Below are 20616 nucleotides of genomic sequence, written 5' to 3'. Positions count from 1 at the left end.
GCGTTTTGCTGCACGAACAGGACGGTGCTTTTCTGTGCTGACCCCAGGATGCTATGCTTCCTGCCATGCCACTGCGCTGCTTCGTGGGGTTGGAGCCAAAATCTGCATCGTGCCAAGGAGCAGTTTTGTGCCTTCTCAGCACAACACTTGTGCTCTTATCTATGCTGGGTGTCCTGCCACAGCGACTGTCCACCTCTCATCCATTGAGTACTGGTGTCCAAAATACATTTTCATACCGACAATAATGCTCCCTTCACTTCTTCGGTGTCACTGACACAAATTAGCACTTGTCACTGCTGAGACAATTAATGGCCTGAACAGATTTGGAACCAGAGACTGATTCTGACGCTGAACATGGTTCCTAGAGCTTGCCAGTTTCTCAAAGGTGACCCACAGAAAGGAAAGTGGGTTTGTTCTCTGCATTTCTCTTTTCTGCTGAAATGTGAATTTGTGTTCCCTTCCTCCCTCCCCACTAGCTTTGCCTGCAGCATGGGTTATGTAAGACAAGATGACAACACCGCTCCGTACTGAATACCTGACACGCAGCAACAAGTCCCAACACACAGTTTTATGAGGTGGTACCAGCCAGACAGAGCCTCCCATGGCAGCACTGGGGGGACACTGCCCCAAATCCTCTCCTCCCATAGTAAGATGTCTGTGGCACAGCTGGGGGCGAATGATCCTGTTCATTGACAGCCCTCAGGTCCCCTTTCGGGGGAGTGTTCAAAGACTAAATACAACGGCTGGGCGCTGTCTTGGGTGCCATCTGTAACCCCTCTCTGCACTCACAGTCCCCAGTCCTGCCTTCGGCCACGACAGAGCCTCTGCAGGGCAGCACACACGCAGTGACAATCCCAAGTCAAGAAATACACACGAGAGCACTAACATCAGAGGAATTCAGATGTGCTTAATGGCATCCTGAACAGCGGGTTTCTTAAGCTCCGGAGCCATTATACAGCTACAGCACTTTTGTCTCATTTTATACGTCCAACGAAGCGCGCCCACCCCCTGCAGTGTTTCCGAATAGAGTCTCTTTGCTGTGCGTTATCTTCCACAGCACTTAAATCTGTGACTGTTAATAGCTGAAAACCACACAAAATTTCTCCAAGAGAAACCACGGAATTTAAGTCCATTTGTTCCTTTCCGTTAGAGGACACAGCCAAAGGTCTCTGATGGTTAGAGCAGGGTTCATGTGGGCTCCTAACCAAGGAGGAATGCTGGGGAATTTTCAGTAGCAAACATCCTTCTGCACACACATCGTATGAATTTTGCTGAGAAACAGGCCTCACCCTCACCTGCTTTCTACCTGCTGCTGCAGTTCCTGCACTTTCTTGCAGATGTCTCCAGCTATTGCATACGTCTTGCCAACTTTGGTGAACAGCGCAGCCACCTTGTCAGTCCGCAGGAAGCCAGCAGCCCTGCGCTTCAGCATGTGCAGGAGGCACGCTTCCACAACACCTGCAAGAAAGGGAAGGAGATGAAGTTATGGGCACTGCTGTCCTTCGGTGAATGCCATCCAACACCCACCGGGCAGGTGTGGAGTCAAGAGAACGGGGAGGGGGGGAAGAGAGAAGACAGACTAGATCCCAAAATCAGAGGATGCAACAACAAGCACCTTGTAAGTTACAGATAAGGTCCGTACATAAACGAACCAAAGCACTGAAATATCTCCCAGTACCTTCACCCCATTTTACGCATCTCACAGTGTGAAATAATTCCCAATACCACTGAAAATGAAGCCAAAGGCAAAACCTTTTCTCAACTCCTTGTTGCAGAACCGGGTCCCCGAAGTCAAGATACGAGCTAGAAATCTGCTTTCACTGGTGCCCTGCTTTGAGCAGAGGCTCCTATTTATCTTTGTGAGTTGCTGCATCCATTTTTCCCACTTGTATTTCTCCAGATGGCCTGGTGTTTGCAATGAAAGGGATTAATCAGAGGTCACCCTTTCCTATTATTTGCTAATCATTCCTAAAATCACACCGTAGGAATTTTAGCACTGGCTTGTGAAGAATGATCCTGGCAAGAAGGCATCTCGTGTGAATTATACAGAGTTCAGGTTCCAACCTGAAGCAATACCTGAACATGAGAAGTTGCTGTATTTAACCAGCTACTGGCATGCAGTCAGTTGCTGTCTATCACTTCAGCTGCTGCAGCAGACCCCCCTGGGAGGTTCACTTTGCAGACCTCAGGGTAAGATGCTCCGATGGCACCAGTACCAGACTGCATTGCACTGGTTCAAGCCTTGCAAGCCTGTGCACCAGAGATCTAACCAGCTCTCATTTAAACTGCTGCAGGGAAAAGAAACAAGATGAATACAAATAAAAAACAAAATAAAAACCGAGCCTTCTTTGTCTACCAGCTTTTAAATCTAAACTGCAGATGTCTCAGACAGCCAACACTGTCCATAAAAAGCTACGAAGGAGAACAGACTGCTTCATTCATAGGGAGGGGAAAAACCCCACGGTTACCTGCAAGGCGTGCACTCGCTGACACCCCCGCAGGCACGCCAACCCTTACAGAGGGGTCTGAGTTCAGCATCTGAGCGATGCTCTCCTATGTTTAAGCACAGCAGGCAGTCTTACGGTGAATTGCAGTTAGAATTGCCACATTAAATTTTTGTTACAAGTAACAAATGGCATTCCATCTGCTCTGATACACACTGCATCCCTCCCAACATTCAGTACTGAATTTTGGAGGCAGGCAGCACTCTGATGCACTTTAAGCCCAATATTGCCAGGTGCTGAGCTTTTCCTGAAGGTCCCCCCTCCTTATCATACTCAACGGCCTCCAAATCCTGTAATACCTGAAAACATGCATCTGAAAAAAACCCATCCTCACTGCTCAGTCCCTGAAAACTAACCTGAGTCCCAGGCAAGGCTGAAGGGCACGCAGAAACATCTCCTGCCTTCAGCTAGCCTAGAAGCTACGGCAGTCGGGGGACAACAGGATGTGTCAGCATTGAACAGCGTTGGCAAAACTGTCCCCTTCCGCTCCAGCACTGCTACCCTATTTCTTTGCTTTGCAAGACTGAAGAACGAGCTGCTGAATGAAAATTAAGAGGAGCATTTATGAGGTATTAATAACTTCACATTTTGTGTCTTATCACTCTGGAAAAAAGAAAAGTGTAATTGGCTTCCTGCTATCACATCCTTACTACACAAATGAACCGAACGCGTGTTCAGAAAGCACAACCATTTGCTCTTGGAGGGCAGAAAACAGCATTAGAAAAACAAATTGGAAATGTGCTGTGGGATAACCATGCCACTATTTTGCTTTCAACTGCAAAGGCGGATATGTTTTTAAGCTAAGTAACATTGGATAAAACCTGTCAAAGAAAATTTCCATGTAAAACCCTACCTTCCCTATGAGACAGACAGTGGAATTAATACTGATGGCTTGGGGATTTGGGATTGTTCATTTTCAGTAATTTTTAGAGAGATATAACTAACCTGAGTTAGCAAAACCAAGTCTTCTAATTGTATACCCTGAATTCATTCTCTGTAAAATAGAGCAGTCAGCATTGTCTGTTCTCCTCCTTCCTAGTCCTAAATGTATTCAGACTGCAAATTACTCAGAAGAAATTCAATACATTCCCTTACTGCACAACCCATATGAGAACCACCACAACTGAAACTCCAATTTCATCTTAAAATGAAACAAGAGATGTGCTGTTTTGCTAGTCTCTCCCCAGGCTGCCTAATCTGCAACACGTCACGTAAATGCTGTTGGCAAGCATGCCAAAAGGACGGGATTGTGATGCACTGTGCTGCGACCAGCTCCATCCAACGCTTGAACAACAGGGACAATTCAAATAAACAGAGGAAAACCCGACACACACATAGCCGTCCTCTGGCAAAGGAGTAACTCGGGAGATTGGCAAGCCCCGGGGAAAGCAGTACAGCTGCTAGAAATGAAACAGCACGCCTTGTGCACTCACTGATAATGAAGGACTTGGGTTTTCTTTTATTTGTTTGCTGGGTTTTCTTTCTTTTTTTTTTTTTTTTTTTTTTTTTTTTTTTTAAAGAAATAAGAGCATTTGAGCATTCACAGCATTCAATTGATGTCTTCAGCATAAAAGCTTGTGCTATGCAAACCCACAGCTCTTCTGTTTCCAGGGCAAAGGGACAAAGTTGCTGTTGTGTTAGGAAGTGGTCAAAAGAAATACTGGCCCATCCATGCTATTTCCAAGTCTCTGTAACCCAAACAAAACCTCACTGAGTGGTACAAGGTATTCACACACCTTTACACCCACTGCCTCTCTGAAAAAATACAGCATGAATCACCTTTCTTTGCGATCCCTCATTTAATTGCTTATTACCTTCCAGTTTCACTTTGAACAGCATCGGCAAGCTGCTGTTCAGATGGATAGAGTATCCTGGTTTTTAAAAACCTGGTTATTCCTTTCTGTATGAGATTAAGGTTCCACAGCATCAACACTGTATAAACACATACGGAGAGCCAGTCACACACATGTAGGTAAGGCGGATAAAAAGGAGCAGAAAATATGTATAATATGTATACATTTATCCCACTTTCTTCAGTGAGAGAACAGCATTCTTGAATGCTTCAAAGACTTATCACCAGGAACGGGGGATCAAGGCGCTTATCAGCATTTTCTCTGCAAGCAGGTTTGTCTGGAAGGAGAGAAGAAAGATTATTCAGCCTTGTCCCCTTGTGAGACAGACGGTAAGTCGTGGTGTTTCTCTCCTCCATTGTATCCCCAAGAAGAGAGCACCAGTAACCCCTCCATGGCCAGGGCTTGTTGCTGCTGGCCATGGCTCTACTGGAAGCACCGCCCCGGCATTTCCACTGCTGTTTGCAAAGAGGGTCCTGCCCGGGCTGAACCCAGATGTGTCCTAGCCTGGGAGAAGCAAAAACTAAGGACTCTCCGAGATGTTGTATGGTAACAGCAGAATAAGGCCAATGGTCTCTGCTTTTGCAGACTCCTGCTACGCATCTCTTAGGACATGGGCTTGATTGCATCAACCAAGGCTTCCGAGCAGCACGTCTGGCGCTGCTCCCCACGCTGGTTTCCTTCCCAGCCCGAACCCCTTGCTTCTTCACCTGTACAAGCACAACAGCCCAAGCGTGGCACCGTGCCCTGAAAGGAGGATCCGGGCACACAGGCGCATCCCTGCTTGACTCCTCTCAGCAATCAGCTTAGACCAGGAAACCTCCTCTGCAATCAAAGGACATCCGTAGGTGGCAAAGGCGATGCCTGCGGTCTCACGCAGGTGGGAGCCCAGCGCTGACGACATCTCTGCAAGAGAGGCTGTGTCTGCTCAAAGGAAGAGGGAGCATCTGTGCATCTAGCACAAAAGCAGCAGCGGGGGCGAGCGCTGTTTGGCTGCCCATGGGGTTTTGCAAGGCCAGGTACAGCAGAAAAGAGAGTGATGACAGCATGGGGATGTTCTTCACATCAGAGTCACAGATCCTCTCTAGCAACCATCACAACAACTCTTAACCCGGCTACTGTTTTGCTCTGTCTTTCAATTAGAAATAAAGAAAAAGAAAAAAAAAAGCAGCTTTCCAGATGCCTGAAGCAATGCAGCAATAATTGGTTCCAAACCTTCAATGAAGCAACCTGCCTTTAAAAATAACTGCAAAGCAGAGCATCGCTGTTGCTTAGGAAACAGGCTCTCTTCCCACCTCCACTGTTGTTTTTTTTCCTTTCTTTAAAACAATAAAATATTAATGAAACAAATTTAGTGAAAAGCACAGCAGGCACAGCTTTAATTATTAATAAATGCTGCAGCTGCCACGGAGGGCAATTTCCACAGTGCCTGTCCCTAAAGCCCCAATATTTAATTATTCCATTGTGACATTTCTCATCACAAGGACTTGGCATAAGATCCGTCCCCGACGGACTGTAATACACGTGTAGTGGTTATTTGCAAGGGGAGAGACACTGGAATTAGCTGCTGGACTGCCTCAAAATGTACGTTCCACAGGATGAGAGGTTAATGCACCCCATCCGGCTCCCTCAGATCTGGGTTCAGGTTCTAGTCCCAGCCCGTGTGACCCTCGAGTCGCTTCGTTCTCCTCTGCTACACCCACAGGCTGAGGCTCACGGCTCTGGCTGTCTCCAGCTTTTCTCCCCAGGCTCCTTTACACACAGGAATTATTCCAGAACGGCTGATTGACTTCACATCCACATCTGACCTCATCGGAGTCAGCTTTCAGACACACTCGGAAACGCTGGAGGAGGGCAGCACATCTCGCAGCACAGATGCTCTCCTACCCCAGCCCAGGGGACGGCGCAGATGTCACCTCTGCGGCGCGGGACGGCAGGAAGGCACCCCTCCAACGCAGCCAGCACGTCAGTGAGGGGTCAGCTGCCTGCTGGAACCAAGGAGGGCTTTCTGTCCAGCGCGTCCAAAGGCAGGCACTGATCTCGTTGCACCCCACCAACATCACCCACCACCAGCTCTCCTGCCCACAGCACGCAGCCGAGCTCAGTCAAAAAGGAAACTTCAGCACATCCTGAACAAACTTGCCGGAGAAGCACCTCAACCTGCAGAATGGTTTAAAAGACGTGTAAGTACCCTGACAGCAGGGCTCAAACGGCCTCACAGAGCACAAGGTGTTTGAGGACGCCTCCTTTGCACCTTTTCTCTTTCTCTTTCTCTTCTGGTTTACACCAGCCACAAAAATTAGATTTCTAAGCATTGGATTAAACGGTAAAAGCACACTTTTCACAGTGAAAGAAACCAGCATTTATGAACTCCTCTTCCTGAAACCCCCCGTCTCCCCAGGAAAGTCTCTCCTTTTCGGGGCGGGAGGGCTCCGCAAACCCGCTGCTGTGCAGTGAGGCTGCTTGTGCTCCTTGCACGGGGGTAACCTGCGGGGAATCAGTGTTGTTTCTTGGCCAGCTCTTGGATTTAAATAGATTCTCCACGGCAGGCTCTCAGCATTCATCTTGCAGGCTTGTGGGAACAGGTGAAAACAAACTGAACTCACTCCTTTACCCCGAATATGATATACCCCCATCCCGTTCTTCTGCTGGACAGTGTCAGAAATGACAAGAAGTTTTAACTGAACACACAAAGGCTGTGGTGTGCACAAACACTCCCCTTCCGCACTTCCACAGCATCCCAGCACACATTTTCCATCGGGTGAAATCAATACAGATCATGGATTATGGCCACACTCAGAGACACATGGATAACCCCAACCAGCAGCAACAGCGACAGCACCAACACTACACCGTAGAGCTGGGGGTGGGAAGAATAATCTCCACATAGAACTATTCTGAGGGAAGAGAGCTGGAGAGTTAAGATAAATCAGGTTTCTGCAAACCCACTTTTCTTTATTTTTGAGAAACCCATGACCAGGTAATCCTCCTGGAGCTGCAGAGTGCACGGTGCAGACCCTAGATTGCTGCCTAAAAAGATAAAACATTTTCAGGGGTATAGTTAGAAGAACCCTTGAGACAGGAAAATGAAGTTATTCACCTATTCTAACAAAAGTGACCCATTTTTCCCTTTTTGGAGTCTGACACTCTAAAAAGACATAAAAAAGAGATGAAGTTTAGCTGGTTCCAGAGGAACTGATAACCTCAGAAAGACATCAACAGGTAGTTTTGGGTACAAACAGGTAGTTTGTACACATGGGCACATGCTTTTATTTGTATGTACACAGGCACAGGGTAAATAACTACTGTACACCTTCTGAGCTCAACGCAACGTGATCCTGAGCCTGCCTACTGTCCCTGTACTTAACATAATAAATACATACAAAACTGACTACAGAAAAACACAGGTATCATTACACATAGATTGGAAGAGCAACACTGCACCTGGAATAAATCAACACAGCCCAAGTGATTCCCTCGTACGGCTCAGCTGACAGCAGCCATCTCAAAAGTCATTAACTCCAGCCGGTTTTGAGGAGCATCCCCTGCAGCATCCACCGCTGAATTCAATTAAGTGCAGATATGTTATTGATTTACAGTCCAAATAATCACGGTCCCCAGCAAGCTTTGGAAAATGTCACTGTTTCACGACACCAACAAGGCTGCTTCTTGCAGGGTCAGGTGAACAAGTTCAGTTTTCTCCTTTTTTGCCTTTATGAAAATATCAACATGACTTAATGGAGTGTGAAATTAGAGAGTTCCGGGGATGGGGCTGGAAGGGTGGTAACAGAGAGGAGAAGGCCTGTGGAAGGGTTATTGATGGGGTTTATTTAGCAGATGAGATTTTCCTTAGGAAGAAATACTGCAGCTAAATACCTTGTTTTCATGGAAACTGCACAGGGAATTGAATTCATGAGATTGAAGAAAATAAGAACAAATTAAAAGAGGAGGATGATAAAGAAGCAATCAGAAGCTCACAATCTCCAGCTGCTGTTGCTTTACCTGGCTAATCACACATCTGCCCAGTTTGAAGCCAACATTATTACCAAGTTCTAGCATGCTATGTCACTGGGAAACGCACACTGGGGAGAGGAGGCACCCAGCGGTACCCGCAGACCAGCCAAGAACCCAGTCGGTTACTGGGAACTGAACTGAACACCTAGGGCTGTGTGGTTTCATGGTTACGTTCACCTGGACTCAAGCTACTTGTGTTTTGCTCTGTCACAAAGATAGGACACAGATATCATATCTGCAATAAGTCCTTGGGAAAAAAAAAAATAAAATCTAAATGGACAGTTCTCAGTTCTAAATAAAGATAGCTCTGGCTGGGAACCATCAGGGCTGGAAGCTGGTGACTGCTGCTCTCTAAAATCTTGGCCATTAAGCTTCAAGGATCTCAATAACCTTCAGAAAATTGAAGTGTTTCCATTAAACACTATTAAGGGTAAATCAAAATTACTGAGTTTTCTCTAAATAATGGAATATAATCCAATTCAGTGGCCCAGGATTAAAGTAAAATGTTCAGCAGAGTGCTCTAAAAAGCATGAGATTATATTTCACTTCTCAAACTAAAACATGTGCAGTTCAAAAACTGTTTGATTTCACATCAGAGCTAATATTCACTCTCTTTTTTTCCTCTCCTCTACAGCACACCACTCATTACTTTAAAGCAGTCATCTTTGGAGCATAATCAAAATTTGAAATTTGTGTGAAAAAAATATTTGCTTCCCCCCAGTTATGTTCCATCCCTGGTACTCTCTTTGGGCTAATGGGCTTATGAAGCAACGTAGGGTCTCTGTAAACCAGTTTATAAGCATTATTCATCACTGAAAACGTCACATTTGTTTTCCAAACAGGAGTAGTAAGGAGACTTGTACTTTGTGCATGAGACCTGCATTAACCTGCAGGTTAACTACATTTTTAAAAATATCAATGCCAAGGGTAGAAAGCCAAAAGAATTAAAACAATAAATTGTCTGGCTGGACAGTGGTTATTTAAATCTACTTCTACATAAGCTAAATTTCTATGAGTGGACATTTGATACTCTTTTGAAAGCTTTACCACCTTGAAGCATGCCACTGGATAAGAAATGCATTTAAGAAATACATTTCTATTCCTCAGTTGATTTTATTTTCCTGTCATGAACTTTAATCCAGTCTTGTAATTTAGGGCCACGAAGGAAAAGATTTCTGACTCATGATTTTTCATTGCTTGGGGCTGGCAATGGTGACGTTTGGTGACTCTGATAATTGCCTGGATTTCAGGTCTCGACCGAGGAAAACCAGAACACAAGCTCCAGCATCATGCAGTCATTGGTTCCTAATTAGATCTTTTCTTTCAAACACAATTAACTTTGTGAAAAATGGGATAACAAGTCAACATAAGGCCAACGAAGAAAACACAACTAACCACATTTTTGTAGTTAACCCTTATCTATGTTAGCAGCTGGGATTCCTACCCAGCACCACCAGGCGCTCCTGCAGCTCAGACACGCTGCCCGTGCCCGAAGCACCCCAGATGCCTGGTCCTGAGCAGTCTCCAGCCACCTTCACGTTCAAAGCTGCCTGGTTAGCCACTGCCAGAGACATGTCCATGACTGCAGCTGAAGCTATTTGATTGTATTCCTACAAACATTTACAGACCCTGAAACTTAAGCTCTTAACTGCTCTCAGACTAAGCACGTAGCTCCAGAAAATCCAAGCCCCACGACTGCTTTCCTATTGTCTACAACCTCCACAACAGACCAGAGTACTCATCTGCTTTAGGAAGCTGTGACAACGCCTCATTACAGCTGGGAACTGTTAAGAGTAAATCAAAATTACAGACCCCACTCTGTTTCTCAGAATTGCCAGTCCCTTCACCGTGAACAGATACCGACCGACACAGAGCTATGCCAACCAACACCTCCCTCTAGTTATTTTCCAGGCAGCAGAGCCTTACACTAATGATTATCCAGCCTCGCTGCCCCCGGGCTTTGTGAGAGGAAGCCGCCACGGACAGACACCGGACCTCCACACCAGGTCTCCTCTCCAGTGCGGAGTTAAAGCCTCAGGCACAGCCGCTTCAAAAGCCCTTGTGCACACCAGTTCTTCTCCCATTCGCTTCCGAGAACAGTGATCGCTGGTCCGGCCCTGATGTATGCAGACACTTGAGGAGCTTGAAAGCAAGAGCACACAACACGGGATACCTCCAACAAGACAAATGGGACATAAACAGCTCAAAGGTACCGCACCGGGTCAGAAATTCCAAATGAGATTTGAAAACTCCACGCTCTTTTTAAAAAGTCTCGGAAATAAAAGTGACAGATCTTCCAGTCTCACATCCTCAAAACTAGACGATCCATAAGGTCCCTTCCAACCATTCTATGGTTTCATGAAAGCCACCACCCAACCTCATCTCTCTGGCATCAAGTCCCCAGAGGAGGTGAGTACCCGATGGGAACGCTGGCAGGCTGCACGGCTACGAGGAACGCAACTGCAGCTGGTGCCTCTCCCCCAGCGTGAGGGGCTCCAAGGAAAACCCACTGATGTGGGAGGGAAGGAACAGACACGGCGATGCCCCTGCAACAGCCCAGCCATCTCCAGCACAGCTCCCGTGCAAACCCACAGTTCCCAGGGACGGTGACGGGAACCCCTGACTGTCTCCTCTCCATTCACACCCCGAGGAACCCGTGCAACGGGAACCGGCAATCCTCAACACAGGTTGAAAAGAAGCCTCAAGCACGACGTTAAATACCATCCTACAGATCAAAATCACAACTGGCCTTCTCATGGCAGCCACAACGGGATTTTCTACATCTCAATCAATGAGTTTAATTACTGCCAGCAGGTTTATTATTTAGGCCAAAAAAAGCTCATCCCCTCCCTAATTTGAATAAAAATCTCATTGAAAAGCCAAGTTCTGCCGTTTGGCAGTGCCCAAGTTACCGTTTTTACTCATGCTTACTGCCAACCTTCCCCCAAAACGCCGTCGGTACATTCACGCTGACAAGCAGGCAGGCTGGGTTTACCTCTGAACAACACACGTTTTGATTCTGGTACATCCCAGCTCTCAATAATCCACCTGAAGACTATGGCAATTATTTTACAGCATGAGGATTCAGTATCGTTTCATTTAATGCACTCAAAATATTTTTTCAGAGAGAACAAACTACCAAGACTCATTCCATACAACATAAAAATACCTTTAAATGACAAACAAGGCCCAGCACAGTCAACTCCTACGAACACTAATTTAATTACGAGTCAATTCAAAGTTCACATTTCCTTTAAAACAAACATGGAGGGAATGTTGAATATTTTGTACAATCCCAGTTTTTGTCAGCATCCTTGCAACACTGAAGTAATAATTACACCACTCCGAACAACACACTTAACTTCACTGAGGGAGATACTGTCCGGACAAAGTTTGTTTTCAGAGTAGTTATCAATTTTATCTTTTACAATTACCTTTCTCAAAGTAATTTAAAGCCAAGACATTCAAAATACCCTCTACATTTAATTACTGCCATTACAGGAGCAGTGTCCAACACACCCCACTCACCAAGCACGTGCTGTGCACGCGCCTCACCTTCAGCGTCTGCTCCAGGAGAAGCTCCCCACACGCTCCCTGTGCTTTTTCCCCCTCCAAGGAAGAACGCACGCCAACGGAGCGTGCAGTCTGTGCCATCGGGGCAGTTATTACAGCTCTGCACACAGAGCAAACAAGCAAAAGATGGAGCACGTTAAATGTCCCGGTGACGCGTGCTGTTGCAATGAGTCCAGGCACCCATTCCGCCACAGATGCAGTAACTGGCATGAACTGCAGAGAAGGAAGATAAATCTGCGAAACACTCCCAAAGTTTCTCTTTCTGATGTTGCCAGAGGCACACGGACTTGCAGACCGGGCAGAAGCCCCTGCCTGTGCCCCGCTGATGGCACCAGCTCTGTAAAGCGTCCTCGGCTGCCCCGGTGCCGAGGGCGACCTTGCTGACCAGACAGGGCAAGAGAGCTCATTGCGCTTGCATTAAATGCATCCCCTGCAAATGAGACAGCTCTTTGAAAAATACCAACATGCTGGCTTCAAAAATGAGGTTGAAAGTGTCTGAAGGGGTTTTTTTGGACAAGATAAAGAGTGCTATTAAGCACAGTTTGAATTGGCTTTGTACATCCAGAGTGAAGATAGCCTAACCCCGTACATTTCTAGCTTCTGTGAAACCTTCTGTACCATTTTTTCTTTTTTTTTTGGGGGGGGGATGAAAGAGGGAAAAGAAAAGAAATATCAAAAAGTGAGTTAATGAAAGATCTTAACCGGACACACAAAAGAGACCACCTAGAGAAAACCACTCCTGTGAGATCATGACATGAGCTACGCACCCTCGAAGACAGAAAGAACAACGTCTGGGTAACCCTGCCTTGGACCCGTCCATGAGTAAGGCATGTTCCGTTATGTTTGATGCACAAAGCTGATTTAAACAGGTTTTTAATTCTTTGCTTATAGCAGATGTCACTGACAGACCTAAAGATGGGCAAGCAGGCAGAAAAAGGCTTAGCAAAGCCACAGGTGGTTTTTGAACAAACACTGTAATGCACTGGACTGGAAAACCCCGCTTGCTGATGGCTGGCAGACCAAGAGAAGTTTCCTCCTTCTTCCCCCTTTCCCTCAGAGGTATAAAAGCTGGAAGCACGGCCAGGCACGAGAGCGTCAGGGTGGCTGATGAAGGGCAGGATGCGGGAGGAGCGCAGCAGCGCTCTCCCGGCGCAGAGATGGCACTGGGCTGAGCGAGCACAGCACGGTCCCTGCGTCACGCGATGTCAGCTACCGTTACTACGGCAACGGCACCAGATAACCCAGGCTGAAAACATCCACATCCAGCTTCTAACAGAAACGCCTGCCCACTGAAGATGTCACCAATATCCTCAGAGCTTGCACCACTTCCTTACACTTGGATGGACAACGCCATGCCGGTGAGGTTCACTCAACAGCGACCTGCAGCCCAAAGAAATTTGGAATTTTTGTCCCAACATGACACACATTAGCCACACCGCAGGCAGTCCACGGCTCTGAGTCACAGCGATCTTTCACAGATCAGACAGGAGGAAAGAGTAACGGGAACATAACTAGGTTACAAACTGGGTTGGGAACAAAAACATCTGCATGGCAAGGAGGAAGATGTCAGCACTGTGTTCCTTCTCTCAGATCTCACAGCAGAGTCACGGTTACAACCACCCTCTGGATGACCAGAACCGACCCGCCCAGAGGCATTATTCCTCCAGGGGCCAGCCAGGGTGGGATGGAGCCACTGCGGGTCCGGAGAACGGCATTTCCTTCAGGAGTGGGCGAAGGTGAGCTCCCCGCTTCATCCTCGCCGCTCAGCGGGTCCGACAGGTAGCGCTGAGACCGTCTCCTATCCCAGTACATGCTTTATGGGGTCTCTTGAGGGTGACCTTGGGGCGGGGAAGGGGCCCTTCTACCCATGGGATGCCAGCGTATCCCCATAGAGCCAAACCCCAGACAAACTGCTCCAGGTAGCAAACTTTTTACGACACGAGCTGCTCTCCTGTCCAAGGGCCTCTGACTGAATCCCGGACCACGGAGACGCGCTTCAAGGGCTAGGCAGACCAGGAGGGAACCCATTCCGGCTCAGCTCTGCCGTAATCTTACCCGAAAAACTTCCTCCTGCTGAGCAGACGATGCACCCAAGCTCTGTTCAGAGGAGGTCTAGCCCAGCACGGGGCTGAGCAGTGACTCTGCCATCTCAACCTCTGAGCTCCTTGTCCTTGTGAACCCCCTGTACTGTAACAGAGCAGCACCTAAGGGTGGGGGGAAAGCGGCACACGCTACTTAACCGGCACCTCCAGCCCTTCAGGACCCAGGAGAGCTAGGAATCTGCAGTTAGGGATGCAGACAGGCCCTGGAAATCAACCACCACTTCAGAGGCTCTCGCTAAACTCAGCCTTGCAGGAGAGTAAAGTGATTCACAAGAATTCTATATTTATAACAAAGATGCACTGAAGGTGACTCATGTACTGAGCCAATCTAATTTTAAATAGAAGGGAAAAACCTCTTGAAGAGGCACATGAAATGTAGCGGGGAAAGAAGAGAGCTGCACACAGAGGAGAGCCCCAGCCAGGAGCTGTTAGCCAGATCTGCTGGAAACGGCTCCTCCCTTCAACCAGCTGAACGGAGGCTTCACCTGCTTCTGCCTTAATTACGTCCTACATTTAAAGCAGGTGCAGGTTGGAATCCCTCCTTAGGACAGGTAGGATTGCTGGGCAATAAAAAAAGCAGCTCATGGAGAGTTATTAGTTCTTCAGACCCTCCAGAATTCAGGAAACAAAACCAAATGGAATCACAGAGGGAGGAAGGGAGAAACATTAAGAAGATTTTTTCAGTATTGCTAATTTTGGCCAGGCAGATTCTAACAGAAATAGCTGCCGCCCCACTACCCCTTACATCAACACTGCAGCACATCGTACAGAACATAATTTCAAGGACAGAACAGAGGCACAACGCTAGCAGCTCTCCAGATCAAACAGGCAGCTGGCGGCAACGACAGGGGCTCAGGGTTCCTTCACCTGCTCCCGTGTCAGGACCGTTTTCCTCAGTCACTTTTCCTCCTTCCCCTGTATGGTACAAATATACAGTAGATAAAAGGGGAATACTTAACATAACCACAATCTAAATGGAGGAAACGGCTACAGTCTATATTAATAGCAATAAAACATTAGCCAGAGAACATTGCCAAATCTTGCACTCCTGCTCTGAATATGTAGGGATGAATAAATTCTCCTAAGCTGTAAGTAAAAGATAACTTGGAAACAGCAAGCAGGCTAGTATGAGATTAGCTTTGCATGCATAATAACCCCACACAGCAGAGCAAGCTTGAATTTAAATGCTGCGATAGGAAAAGGTTACTCTTCTCTGAATTTTGCTTTCAGGAACAGTCCAGCCAAATCTAACTTCCACTCTTCTTAACCCCTCCACGGTCATCAACATGTAACTGGGTGTGTTTGGCTGCAAACCTCCATGCTGTGCAATCCAGAAGTGTTCAGACGATGGCTGTTCTCCAATCACTCTCAGCATCGCTCCCAGTTAAGTCTTCAATCTGAACCATGAAAAGAAAGCAGCCAAGAATTCCCCGGCCAGCCCGCACATTTACAACGGCACATGGCTTTGTGCTCAGCAGGATCGTGCTGGGATGTTTCTCCACACACCAAAGTCTGATGAATAGTGTTAATTTTTTATTGGCCCCAGTAAATCACGGGCTAGATTACAGAACTGTTGGACCAGCATCCCACAGTTCCTTCTCAGGCACTGGATGAAGCGGCCAAGTCTCCGAAGGAGTACTTGCTGTGACCTCTGAGGAGCTGATCCCGGCTGAGAGTCCAGCATCAGACCATCCTTTATCCACCCACCCACCCACGGGGTTGGCTTCACTCCATTGCCACAACACACACACCAGTTTAAGCCTGCAGGAACCAGGCATACCACCACCAAACTTCAGAATTTATTCAGACTTTGATCTGTTCACAGGGCTCTGAAACACCAGCTGCCCTTGCTATACATGATGCTACCTGCAAAGAAATTTTATTTTCTTGCTAATTCTTGGTAATGCAACTTCCAAAATACTGATTATATTAGAAAATATACAAGAATGCCCACAATGCCCAAGCCTAGCCCTCAATCTCTCCAATGTGCCGTTCGTGTAACAGAGCAGCCAGCACACAGGGGAGAGCAGAGGAAGGTTGTGAACATCTGAAACATGCCCATTAGCCAGTGGCGTGATGCCAGCTGGAAAAGTCACTGAGATTTCCATTGTTTCTCTTCTTGTAAAAAAGGCAACAGCTCTTTCAATGACTTTTTGGGTTAGGCTCTGTCACCTATACTCCAAGTGAGACACCTTATTCTTCAATTACATTGAGATCACTTTCAGCTAGAAGGTGGCTGCCAGATCTTAACCCATGACTGTGAAAACTTAATTCTTTGGCAGTTATTCTCTGGGTTCTATCTTCCCTCCAAATATCTATTTTTTTAACATACTAGTGTTTCCTAGTAAATCACCTTGCTGTTTTGGCTTGGTACTTGTTTTGGATAATGCCACTTTAATAAGAGTTCCCTTCTTATTTGTAATGTACACACAGATGCAGCAAATACAAAGGAAAGGTGACATGGGCCTGGACTCCAGGATTTAAAGCCCCACATTTACCAGCAGAGAAAACGCATTTCTATAGGAAAGGTCAGATGATGTAGTGTTAGCTCTTTGGTGTGTCATTTACCGCATAGGGCGATGATGTGACTGCTGTCTTCGTGTACAAATTTCCGGGTGACAGCTTCCTCCATGATCTGCTTTACCTAAAACAAAGAAAGAGAAGCGATGGTAAGGTCCCAGCACAAACCAGCACAGCACTTGGGAGTTTCAGTTCCAACCTCTGCTTGCCCTCTCTCCATCACCAAAGGACTAACAACCCACACAAGTTACTCTTTGCAGGGAAGGAAGGACAAAAGCGTTTGAGAAGGGGCAGGAAGGACAAAGCTGAGGCAGCAGTTGCCCTCCATTCACCTGCTAGCTTATTCCTCCCCCAAGGGCTCCCTCAGCCCGACAGCAGACAGAACAGAACCTCTCTGCCACAGCCAGCTCCCTGGTCAGACACTCACGCCTTCCTAGCCACGGAGCGCTTGCTTTTCCAGATACAAATCCACAATCATTTTTGGCTTCTCTCAAGTTCACAGACATGAATTCAGACACCCAGGACTGCAGGCTGCGATTTCAGCCTGGGCTCCCCGGAGAACAGGAACTGGAATCCAGTTCCTGACGATGGGGAGGAAGAAGAGTCGTTTGGGAGGAGTACGAGCTCCGAGGCCATTCCCCGCTGCCACACATTTCCCAGGCATACCCCCAATACCCTTTATTAGCTCAGTATGCCATTTAGATCCTGGTTTGCAGCCCCAGGAACAAAAGATTTAAAGTGTATAAAAAATCAGAAGAAGGTTTCAGACGCAATAACCAGCCCTCTCTTATCCAGCAGCACCATCTGCTCAGCCCATCGGCAGATTGTTAACCCAGGACCTCCAGAGCTGAGCAGTACCGACCCGGCAAGCTACCAGCGTCTGTTCCCAGCTGCCACCAGACCCAGAGCAACCTCTGCAGATCTTCTGGAGAATGAGGGAATGATACTAGAGAACGCTTTCAGGGCACAGCCAGTCGATGGGAAGATTCAGAAGCTGGAATGCAGCGTTCTTCCATCCCACGTCACTCCTCACCGCCACGTAACTCAAGGATGCTCCAGGCAAGGAGCTAAATCAAATGTTTCTGATCAAACGGAAAATGCATACAACGGAAAAAATCTCTTTTTTTTTTTTTTTTTTTTTTTTTTTTTTTTGCAATTGTGTGCAGCTCTCTTTGCAGGGAATGATGCTGTTGCGTCTCTCTGTTCTGGGAGGCACTTGTCAATGAAGCTTTCTGAGCACAAGCCTACACAGACACCCACTTGCAGATACCAGCGGACCTGACCAACATGCAAATTAATCTCATTAAAGAGCCATCAACAGCCTGCCCCCCTGCACTCACCCATCCACCTGCATAGGTAAAAATATTTATTAAGCCTACTGAACTGCTGTTTGTTGCAAGGGATGGAGAGACAGGAGTCGCCTCTCCCACCCTCTGCTGAGTGCTGGTCCACTCCAGTGAGCACAGGCAGTCAGGACTTGTCTCACCACAATTTTACTGAACTGTCACAATGCTGGATTCCTGGCCAGGACTGACCCAGCACATCTCAACATATCTGCAACCTTCAGGGCTAGGAACGACCTTTCAAACTCCAACACAGAGGCAACAGCGCTTTCCCCAACCACGCATCACGATGGGACCCCGGAGCAGCACAGGGACGATGCAGCATGGGAGGCAAAGAACAGTGCTCATAAAATACTGGGATAACCAGAACCACAGTTCAAACCCACAGCATTTTTTTCCTCAAAGGAGAAAACCTTATGTCCAGTATCCACGCCTTCTTTAGCTTGTGTAATTACCGTTCATCTCAGTTACCGATCGCTCCTGCTGCACCGACTCTGTTACGCTCGCAAAGCTGGGTGGTGTAAACACAAACTGTTACATAAGTACAGTATTGCTGCTCTAGGAGCGGCTGTATTTTAGCTGTAAGATGAGCAAATTGTGTTTCTGAAGCGCTCTGAGATTTTCCAGGGTGAAACTGCTAAGGCGATTGTTATCCTGTTTGTTTCACAGCTAGAAAGAGCGCTGCGTTTAAACCCAGGAACGGCAAACCCTCCATTTCAGTAGGTACAAGGAAATGGCCAGAGAAAAGCCTGTTTTATGAGCCTGCTTGTCACAACAGATTTTCCTGCAGAGAGAGATAAATGTTTGAAACGTGAACTTATAAGCAGCCTCAGCGTGAATCCTGGTAGTGTTAAATTTTCAAAGCACATTACACATCCTCCTTTCTATTAGAGCCAACGAAATACATTCTTTACCAGTGGGAGCTGAAAGGCTATCTGAGAAGAAGCAAACAACATTAAATTTTCCCAAAGGCAAAATGCAAAAGCTTTTGCTGAGAGGGAGAGACAAAATAAAAGAAAAAACCATTTTGCACCAAGTGACTTTGGAGACAACCATTCTATATTTTGCAAAGACAACCGAATTTTAACAGGCTTGGTGTGAACAACATACAGAAAGAACACGCTTACTCTGAACTCCTTTAGATATAGAGGTTCCATGGAAATAACTCAACGGGAGGAAGAGCCTGGGTTTAAAGGACAAGGGCAGGGAATGACGGCTTTGACAATGGACACGGGCTACTCAAGCTTTCAGAACAAGACCACCAACACACGGCATGCGTGCAGGTATACACGGCTGTGCAAAAAGACACCAAGCAAAAAATGGAAGTTAAAAATTCTATTGGAACAAGTTAATTACTGTCATTGTGGGCTGGTTGGCATACTAGGGGTTTGCATTAAATTCCTGCTTCCACTGATTGTTTCAAAGAAAAATAAAATCTCAGTGTCTCTGCCTCCTGATAGCATTTGTTTTAATGTGCGCAGAACAGACGGGGTCCCCCACTACACATCCGTGCAGCACACAGGCAAGAGGTACTGCCTTAACCTGCGTACAGTCATCTACAAGCTCTCATTACTGCTTTAGGATGGAAAGCTCTGGGCAACCCCAAAGAGCCAAGCCAATATGAATCCTCTAAAAGAGCATTTGTCAGGATTTGGAGAAAAAAAAACAACAAATCAAAGACAAACCAAAATGCAGATGACTTAGGAGGTACAAGTAACACTCTCAACCATTATTCAAGTCATTTAAAAGCTAGAGTCCAATTAAAAACATTTTAGAGACTTTTAAAACAAATTAGCTTCAGATTTTTTAATTAGATACCACTTGTTCTTGTTGGCTCGAGCTGGCTTGGATGGTGAAAATCCATTTCACTTTCAATCTCGTACATTAGCACAAGATTGCAATGTTCAGCGTCGGAAAACATTTCTCAAATTTATTTATACATTTAAACATTAACCCAGGAGAGCAAGTGCACACACTTCTAAATCAAACCTTACACTGCCTTGGCTCAAAGGTCCTAGTTTAAGCTAAAATCCCTAAATGAAGTGGCAGGTTCACGGCTGCATTAAGCCGCAGCATCTAACGTGAGCGAGCGACAGGGCACACCTGCAGCCTGCTGCTGGCGGGGTCACTCCAGGACACGGTCCTACACGGTTGTGTACAGACTGTTCTTTACGTGTCTATCCCTCTGTACCGCTTCCAGTCGACTTACACCCACTGAAATTTGTAATATTTTCTGGTTTCAGTACTAACAAACATTAGGACACCAGGTTCAGACTCAGGAACCTCAGCTGTAGCAACAGCTTTTCACTTGAGCTTTAACGAATCCTGCTTTCCCCAACTGTGAACTGGGGGGAGAGCAAGGAGCAGGAGGATAGTTCGCTTTTTAAAAATACTTCTTATTGCTGTGATGGATAAGCATTGCATCTTCACTTAGTTTCTGTGTAAGAACAGGCAGCTACAAGCAGCTGCTACAGTCAGTGCCACAAAAATGCAGAATATGGCACTGGGGTGTGCTGGGGAGAGGGGCCGCTCACCGTGCTGCCGCTTCCACCTGCAGCCTGGTCCCCAAGGTGCTCCCAGACCACGGCACGCGTACCCACCAGAACCTGCTCCCACGGCACCTCAGAAGGGACCCCAGGATGCGTCCTGCTGGAGGGGGTCCCAGCACAAACCCTGCTCGGGGTCCTGTCCGAGCGGGTCATCTTGGAGG

General features: G+C 46.9%; 1 protein-coding gene across 1 annotated transcript in view; it reads right to left on the bottom strand.

Annotated features, from left to right (window-relative positions):
- SGSM2 (small G protein signaling modulator 2) overlaps positions 1 to 16687 on the bottom strand; it is a gene marked incomplete at its 5' end in the record, with an annotated part of 40400 nt that extends 23713 nt beyond the window's left edge. Inside the window, 2 exons of the mRNA XM_010081178.1 lie at positions 1296 to 1458; positions 16612 to 16687. Coding sequence (XP_010079480.1) covers positions 1296 to 1458; positions 16612 to 16687 — 239 coding nt within the window. The remainder of the gene's footprint in view (positions 1 to 1295; positions 1459 to 16611) is intronic.
- Positions 16688 to 20616: the final 3929 nt, after the last annotated feature.

This window comes from Pterocles gutturalis, unplaced genomic scaffold (assembly GCF_000699245.1).
Source record: "Pterocles gutturalis isolate BGI_N339 unplaced genomic scaffold, ASM69924v1 scaffold10319, whole genome shotgun sequence".
NCBI lineage: Eukaryota > Metazoa > Chordata > Aves > Pterocliformes > Pteroclidae > Pterocles > Pterocles gutturalis.
The sequence above is the reverse complement of the archived record's forward strand: the minus strand, read 5'-3'. Positions and strand labels throughout refer to the sequence as shown.